The sequence below is a fragment of the Endocarpon pusillum genome, assembly GCF_000464535.1.
Source record: "Endocarpon pusillum Z07020 unplaced genomic scaffold C682903, whole genome shotgun sequence".
Lineage (NCBI taxonomy): Eukaryota > Fungi > Ascomycota > Eurotiomycetes > Verrucariales > Verrucariaceae > Endocarpon > Endocarpon pusillum.
In genome coordinates this window covers 287,025-295,808 of record NW_006913468.1, presented here as the reverse complement: position 1 = coordinate 295,808, position 8,784 = coordinate 287,025, and the positions used below count along the sequence as shown (strand labels likewise).

Below are 8,784 nucleotides of genomic sequence, written 5' to 3'. Positions count from 1 at the left end.
TACTATAACATTCGATCTTGTACTGCTTCTGCTGAGCAGAATAAGTTTGCAGCGCTTGTTGTTGCTCTAAAGGAGGCAGGATTCGTGTTCAAATGTCGAATAGAGGAGGAATTCGATTCAGAAACTGGTATAGCTATCAGTAGACAGTTACAGCAGATTTGGTTTGCTTATCCTTAATAAATTTATTATGCGCAACAGTTTATAGCAGATTTTGCTCTCTTCGTTGATGGTACTTTTCGAACAAATGCCCTGAATCTTGTGCTCCTTGTTACTGCTGGTATTACGAATTATAACTCGACCTTTGTAAGCTCTCTATCGTTTGCCCGTTCAGAAGCAAAGTTATCCTTTGATTTCATCTTTAAGAGCCTCAAAAAGCATGTTTTTTGCCCCCCTACCCCTGTGCCACGCGTTGTCATTAGCGACTAAGCTACAGGCATAAGAGCTTCTATACCTATATCTCTTCTAGAAACGATTCTTCAATTCTGTGATTGGCATGCCGTTCAAAACGTCAAAAAGAGGCTTGCTGATAAAGGCTATTCAAAGGAGATTCGAAAGGAGATGAAGTCGCTCCTATGGACCTTTATTAAGAGCGATACCCAGCTTGATTTAGAGGCTAATCGTGTAAAGATTCATGCCAAATTGAGGCCAGATGAGATACAGTATCTTAACGAGTACTGGGGTCCTAAGGAGTCACAGTTTCTACGAATCCACACTCAAAAGTACCCAAATTTAGGCGCTCACTCGAATCAACGCTCTGAGAGCCTTCACCCTGGCACTAAAGACATTCTGAACAAGCAACTGAGTATAGAAGAGGCTACTCGACGGCTAGGAGTTATTGTGAAGTCAAAATTCAGACAGTTATCTCAGGAGGAGGCTCAAAATGGCGGTAAGCTACCTCGTACGCTCGACTCGAAAGCGTTCGTACTGCTAGCGGATACTATATCGCTTTTTGCTATTTCAAAGATATCTTCTGAATAGGAGGTCACAAAAGATGAGATGAACAAGGGCTCTTTACGCCCTAACCCCTCTTGCTCCGAATGCGAATTACTTATTCGATTTGGCCTCCCTTGCAAGCACTATCTTGCGCAGCCATTTGAGGATAGTGCCCTTATACCTCGATCCTTAATACATCCTCGCTGGTGAATTAATAGCGAGCCTATTTGAATCACTAGATGGACACTGACATACCGTACTTTCGCCCTTCCAATATCTCCTTTACAACATTCTGCCTCTTCCTTACAAAACCCTTATATCTCTCCTAATAGGAACCAGATTACAGGGCTTGGCTTACAGGTTCTAGAGGCTAGAGAGGACCTGACAGGCTACGCTCGTACACAATACGATCAAGCAGCTACAAATGCTTAACAGGGCCTAGTTGAATTTGCTCAAGAGCTTAAGGAAGATGATCTTATTACTCGAATGCCAGATATTGTTAAGAGGTCAGGGTGGAACAGGCAGTTTAAGAGTCATGATAAGGCTAACAAGCGACTTATGATAGGAGCTGAAGCAGCAGAGCGTGACGCTAATCATAGACAACAGGCTGCTGCTCAAGAGGCACGCCAGGGAGCTAATATAGCCCTTACAGCTTCATTTGTAACAGGGCCAACACCCTCTGCAGGACCTCCTCCTCCTCTTCCTCCTCCTCCGGAGTCCACGGCTTCTGCCGTCCCCTGTTCTGTCGCCGCCGCCGCCACCAACCCAGTTCGTCGGTCCTTCCTAACTCCGGACGAAGAAGAAGAGGAGGAGGAAGAAGAAGAAGAAAAAGAGGAGGGCTTTATACCCCCTCCTTCAACGGCACCAGCAGCAATGACGCAATCAAGAGCTGGCCGCAAGAGAGCCCCCACAATGAAGGCGTTAGAGGCCGAAAAGGCGCCAAAACGGGGGACAAGGCAGGGCAGAAACGGAGCAGGTAGAGGGGCCAAGCAATAGAGCTATTTGTGCAACACCAGGTTCCCTGTATCCATTTCCTAATAGAGAAGTCACCATAACATCAATAAATAGTCTTGTTCTCTTTATGAAATCTTCACATTATTCAAATGGTCATAATGGGCAAATCTACTGGTAATTTGTATGACGTAAAACCCGCCAAGACCCAAACGCCGAATGGACCTTTGCCGAATGGACCTTTCTGAATGGACCTTTCCGAACGCATTCCGCTCTAGCACCTTCTCCAAGTTCAATGACGTAATTGCATATCCTAATACCCATTCATGCTTGCCAATGGCCAATTGACATTCACGCTCGGATCATCCATAGTACGGCGAGGTAGACGTTGCCACCCGGCATTGAATTCGACAATTTCCTTCGTGCTCGATTCTGTCGAAACCTATTCAACACAGCCCTGTCGCTTCCAGTCTCCTTGAACGTCCTTATATCTGTCTGCGCTGACAACATATTTGACGAACTGTGCTGACTAATCGACGGATCAGTGTGGAAATAGCAAGTTGTTCTATCTAATTCAGTGCGAGGAGCGCGCATTTATACGTACAGAGTTGCTATATCAAGCGGAATAGCGCGAAACGCTGATACCAAAAATACATGCGTGGCTGATGCAAAATGCGTATCAATTCTGTAACAAAACGCTGGTGACACACGTAGCAAATTAAGCGCAAACTGTATTTTTTGAGTTCTACAATATTTAATACTCAGATATTAGAATCGTTTGCTTCGGTTCCACTGGGTAATATTTTGGGCAAAGTAGACCTTTTTTTGAGCTTGGAAAAACAAGCTCTTCTTGAGAGGATGTGAGATCCACATGGGAACTTTGTTGGTATTTCCGAAAGAATTTGCACCTGTTAGGTGGTGGCTGTCCGTATTGGTTGCCTTACCCTTAGCGGCAGCGTCCCAACAAAAATGGTCTAACTTCGCTGTCAGTCTGATCTCTGCCAAAGTCAGATTCTCCTCGAAAAGAATCACCGTTGGCCAAAAGCCATTGGCCAGCAACCATTATGTCTCTGCCACACCCGCCTGAGAAGTTTGGGTGTTGATGAGCATTGAACGGAAACTTGTAAACAGTGTATCCAGTCAAATCAAATGCTTGGCAATCAAATCAAATCACGGTTGTCAAATTAATCAAATTGGGTCTTGGCAGAAAAGTAGTATATTTTGGCATATTTTGGCAAAAAAAAATTAAAAGTCTTGGCGGACTCATTTTGCAAGAAGGAAATTCTTGACAGTTATCCTAACAAAATTATTGGATCATTTGATTTGATGGATACCCTGCTTGTAAATGGAAACTGCACTTTTGGAGTTTTTGCAAGACTTTCGCAATGCACAGTACTCGAGATACATAGCCTGAAAATACCCAGCCCCTTTCCGTAATAGAGACGAAAAGGATTTCGTTGTTCATTCTCACCAGGTGATCAGAGACACCGCACCACCACCATGCTCTGATTACGAAGTGGAGGATTGCATGCAATGTCAAGGTGGCCCACTTCAGCAAAACCGCAGATCTGCACCAACTTTTTGTGCGCCTCTCCCGAGAAGCTTTGATGGCCACGCGGCGGCACACAGAAGTATTTAACCCCGATCAAGAGCAATCCGGCAACGCCAAAATATCGTGGCTGGTTTTCCAATTTCAAAGGTGCTTTTCCAATCACACTCCACGCGGTAGTGCTTTCCAGAAACATTCAACGAGATTTCGAACCTGAAGCCTTGAACACCAGGTCGTGGACCATCATCTCCGACCCATCGGAAAACTTATCCATCAAGTGGGACTTTCAGTCTACAAATTCCAGGACACGGTCGGATTGGTCATGATAGCCTGCGACCAGCCTCTGACCAGAGCAATATTTAGACCTCAATCTACATTCTACCTCCAAAGATCCCAAGCTGCACTACTCTAGCTGATATCCTGTGATGGAGAAATTTAAAGCTGTCTTGGGACTGAATATATCACAACTTTAGAGCATTGTTTATGCCTGCCTTTGCATCACATCACAGCACAAAGCTACAGCACCCCTGCAGGCCTTACAGGTCGAAGCCACTCGGCCAGTCACTTCCATCTGTTCATACCGGCATTATGTCCAATCGCTACGCTTTGTCAGGCTGGGGACACCCTTCGTAATTGAGACATGGTCTTGGTGCGGAGAAGTGCTTTCAGAACACGACCCACCACATAGGCATGTCGAAGATGTTCTTTCAGAGCTTGAGACTCCGAGCTCGATACAGAATTTTGCCTGGAGAATCGTCGCCCATGGCGCAGGCAGCGGATCAGATCACTGAACTCAATGTAACTCAAACAGCTACCAAACCTCGTAGGTGGTGGCATCGCGAAAGGTAAGTGGCTGAGAGGCAGCCGCTGGTGCCATATTGACTGTTTGCAAGTTATTGGGTGCTATCTTGTTCAATTTTCTTTGCCTTTCTGCTCCCAGCTTTGTACGGCACACTGTTAAAGTTGTGGATTGCAAACATCGATGCATCCCGCGTGGTTACAACCGACGTCTACACATATATCGGAACTGTGGCCGAGGTACTGAATGAAGGTCTGCCACGGGCTGCCTGGGTTATTATCGGAGACAAATCCTCGCGCAGTCTGGACTCTCGGTTCGGCTTGGCGTACACCTTGATCGCGTTTCAGTCTGTTCTCGGTTGCATCATGAGCATTGTTTTTGTGGCCGCAGCACAGAACTTCGCGAATGCGTTTGTCCCAGTGGAAGTACGGCAATCCAGCTTGACCTATGTCATATTCTATGGCGTTTCAGCTCAGCTAGCCACCATTCTTCTTGCAACTCGTCCTAAATGGAATCTTTATCAATCCTTCGTCTCAAATTTTGCGTATGTTATGCCGTGGGCGGTTGTCTGTCAAGTTATTCAATCTCAACGCGGAAGACGCCTGGACCTATCACAGCTTGGTGTTTGGTGGAAGTCTCGTTTTCAGCTTCTTTGATATCCTGCTTGTCCTTATGCTGTGGGCCTGGAGATTACCCAAAGCCAAGATGCATTTGGAAGTGTTCCACGACAGTTAGGAAGATACACACTCTCAGATTTGACTTGGCAGACGATAGCTTTGTTGGCAAGTGTAACCTTAGTGACGACGACCTACAAAGCCTGTTCGCAAGAACGAGAAGCAGTCTGCAACTACCTATGAATGGTTGAAACTTCACGCAGTAATTAGCAAACCCTACAGAGCAGCTCCCCGGATGAGATTCTTGATTCCCTGGCCTCTTTTGGTCATCTCCCAAGCCACTGTTGCTTCCTCAAAAGGCACAGTTGAACTTATCAAGTCCTTAACGATGATTTGTTTAGTCGATAGCATTTCTAACGCTGTCTGGAAGTCGCCGGCTCCATATCGGTACGATCCAAGTATGTGCAACTCCCTCTCGGCAACCTGTTGAATAGGGAACTCGACGTTGGCACCAACCACGCCTACCTGAACGAAAGAACCCCCTGGTCGAAGTGTATGGACGCCAAGATTGATTGAGCTTGCCGCTCCTGAGGCTTCAACTACCACGTCAGCACCAAGAACAAGCTCATTATCCTTCACAAGTCGGTGGGCATTGCTCGCCGGAGAGCTCCTAGGGTCTGGCATGAAAGTGTTAGAACCGTTCCACCTCTGAGCAAACTGCAGCTTGTGCTCCAGTATATCAACCGCTACGACTTTCTTCGCGCCAAATGTCCTTGCTACTGCGGCGGAAAGCAAACCGATGGTACCAGATCCAAGAATGACAACGGTGTCGCCGTGCTGGATCTTGCCCACCCTCGCTGCATGAACAGCAACTGAGAGAGGTTCGACCATCACGCCTTCTTCAAGGCCAATGTTGTCTGGGAGCTTGTAGCAAAAGTCTTCCGGTACCTTGAACAGTCTTGTCAAAGTCCCATGATCGTCCGGGGGACAGGCTGCGAATTTCATGCCAGGACACAAATTATATTGACCTCGTTTACAGGTGTTGCATCTTCGACAGGGATATCCAGGCTCAATTGCGACTCTGTCACCTGCTTCCAAACTTGATACACCGGAGCCCACGTGGTCAACAATTCCTGAAGCTTCATGGCCCATGATGAGCGGCTTTGAGGCGGAGACCTTTTCGCCGACTCCTCCATGACTCCAGAAATGTACCTGACACCGGTCAATCACAGGATTCCGTGCTTGATAGCTTATCGCATACATCGCTTCCACAGACACCTACGAAGTGGACACGGACAAGTATATCGTATGGATCAGTAATGGTTGGCACAGGATGCTCCTCGTATCGAGCATCTCCGGGACCATACAAGAAACAGGATATGTTACTTGGCTTTGGGCGGCTAGTCATAGTCGTTGTTGGAAAATCTGGCTTTACAGTCGTCTGTGTTGTGGGAGATATGGGGCTATGACATTTATGGATCCAAGAATGTGTGGTGTGTAGTGCAGTAGGAATCGACATTTATACATGGTAAATATTTTGGAACCTCTTGCACATCTTCCGTCTATTTGCGCCAGGTCTTATATCACGCAGGACAATCAGTAGCCTTGCTTCATGGCAGCATCTGGCAGGCCGAGTAACCCTGAGCGAGTAGAGAGTATCTTGGCGTCGGGCCATGTGTTCGCGGCATCTTTTCCGTGGGCTCCCAGCCGAAAGAAGTCAAATTCAACTTGAGCATCACTCTGAAAGATGACTGCAATAAAAACCAGAGCCGTCTCCAAGAAGTCGAGACCGCCCTACGCCTTGTGTTCACCAGGGATGCCAGCAGGGGTTTCGGACCTTGCCTGATGCCACCATCTTCATAGGTTCGCTAACATCGTGGCTAAAGGTATGGACGATATCCCGCAGGATTTTCCATCCAACACTTTCACATGCTTTTTGCTGGTGACTGAGTCACTATCCTATTGGGGACTAAGCGCATCCAGGTAGTTAACCAGAACCGTCATGACCCGTACTTTCCCACGCCATAATCTTGAGCATTGATGCTTCAGCTCTGATATTCTGTCGTCATGAAAGACTCTCTTGTATAGGCGCCACGTCTGTCAGTGAACACGTCGGCAGATTTCGGAACATCCTGACCTCCTATCGACATTTTAAGAATCCCTGTCCTCCACATTCTCACAAATGGCTGTGCGATATTTCCCCTTGATCACCAAAGAAAAGTCTATTCTGCGCTTGTCTTCTCACCTGGCTCTCGAGGCCGATGTGCATTCTATACTGTCTTTCACTCATCGCTGGCGTTTTAGGGTATATGGTTATTGGGGCAGGTTACCCGTACGACTTGTTTGCCCTCGAGCTATCCATTGGCGAGATAGAGCTTCAGACCAACTCGACTGAGGATATTGAAATCGCTACGCTCGTTCATCGCAAGGCTGTCCTGTGGCTTGCAGATCAAATGACCATAGCAAATAAGTACATGTGGCTCTCAGGGTCAGACTTTTACGAAAGGCAGAAGTACATCGCCTGTTGACGACAGGATCTAGCTTGGGATCCGTGCTAAAGCCTCGGAGGCGATACAGCTAATTTTGCTATGCGAGAGAATACGAGAAGCCCTGTTGTAGGCGCATGCCTTGCTGGCGCGCTCCTCTCTGCTATGCAACCTCCAGATTTCATGGAACTCTTCTCACATGGTTGCAAGTCGCCCATGCTGCCATGGAGCGTGTGTGGAAGAATAGTCCTTGATTCATGGCTGGAAGTTGGCCATTGAGATAGATGGAATAGCTCACATATCATTTTATTGACCTTGTTGCGTTCGGGTTTCAAGTCCGCCCAGTACTGGTGGAATGTTGGAGCAATTGACTACAAGAGCGATCATCAGTATCCGATGTCCACTCGTTCTTCAGCAACACATACTTCACTGGACACGCGTCGGATAGAACAGCGACGGGTTTAGCCAGCTTGAACGATCTTAAGGAATGCACATTTAGAGTATGCTCGCCAAAATTTGGGGCATTGACATGAAAGACAGCAGCCTATGAGTGATAGAAAGATAAAGCTGGGTACCTGACTTGGGGTGGTATAGGCAGAAAAAAGTGCACAAGAACAGGTGAGGGAGGATCATGTCTCCTTGCGATGGGCCGCTGGTTGCAAGTCTTACAGAAGAAACCTCCAATCTCTTGGGCGAGTGGAAGAGAAAAAGCTTGACTCTCCCTTGAGCAAGTGGAGTGGTGAAAAGAGGAGGCAGGAGTAGGGGGTAAAAGGCTTGAATGAGAAGCCAAACACGGCATACAAAAAGTTCTTTTCCCTAAACGGCCTAGTTGAAGCCTCCAAAAATACAACGTGTATGTAATATGTACAGTACCCGGTCAAAAGTTCTCGCTCATTTCGCGTTTTTCGCGTTTTTTCGCGTTTGCCCCACCACAACGCCCCTACTTTATCAACGAATTATGCCTCAACGCAGGCCATTAAGCGAAATCGATGCTAATAGGCCTCGAGGCCCGGATTTGACGCCTATTCAGAGAGCTGAAATAGTCGGTGCAGCCAAATGTGGTGTAAAATATGCAGATATTGGCCGGATCCTTAATTTCGCGCCCTCAACCGTCCGAACTACCTATGAATTATCTACACAACGAATCAACCACGAATCAGTTTCGCGTGCGGGCAGGCCCTCTATTACATCCGAAAGAGACAAAAGAACAATTGTACGCTATGCACGCTTTCATCTGAAGTCTACATACGCGCAAATGCGCAAAGATCTACAGATTTTGCTCTCCGATAGTACTATTAAGCGAATTCTTCTCCCGTACAATCTGCGTAAATGGCAATGCAAAAAAAGACCTGAATTGACACTAGAAGTGGTTGATCTTCGATATCAATAGGTGTTAAGTCGTAAAGACTGGAGCGTTGAAGAGTAGGCACTTATTATATTCTCTGACGAATC

General features: G+C 46.9%; 3 protein-coding genes across 3 annotated transcripts; 2 read left to right on the top strand and 1 right to left on the bottom strand.

Moving 5' to 3' along the window:
• Nucleotides 1-558: 558 nt before the first annotated feature.
• Nucleotides 559-1,929, top strand: EPUS_02678 (uncharacterized protein; the record flags this gene model as incomplete). Its single annotated transcript, XM_007787601.1, has 2 exons — nucleotides 559-886; nucleotides 1,499-1,929. 2 exons carry the CDS (start codon nucleotides 559-561, stop codon nucleotides 1,927-1,929), a joined length of 759 nt encoding a protein of 252 aa, XP_007785791.1.
• Nucleotides 1,930-4,195: 2,266 nt separating this feature from the next.
• EPUS_02677 (uncharacterized protein) lies at nucleotides 4,196-4,967 on the top strand (the record flags this gene model as incomplete). The annotated part of the gene is made up of 3 exons (XM_007787600.1): nucleotides 4,196-4,278; nucleotides 4,327-4,776; nucleotides 4,850-4,967. The coding sequence occupies 3 exons, from the start codon at nucleotides 4,196-4,198 to the stop codon at nucleotides 4,965-4,967; spliced, it is 651 nt and encodes a 216-aa protein (XP_007785790.1).
• Nucleotides 4,968-5,122: 155 nt separating this feature from the next.
• On the bottom strand, nucleotides 5,123-5,998 carry EPUS_02676 (D-xylulose reductase A; the record flags this gene model as incomplete). The annotated part of the gene is made up of 1 exon (XM_007787599.1): nucleotides 5,123-5,998. One exon carries the CDS (start codon nucleotides 5,996-5,998, stop codon nucleotides 5,123-5,125), a length of 876 nt encoding a protein of 291 aa, XP_007785789.1.
• Nucleotides 5,999-8,784: the final 2,786 nt, after the last annotated feature.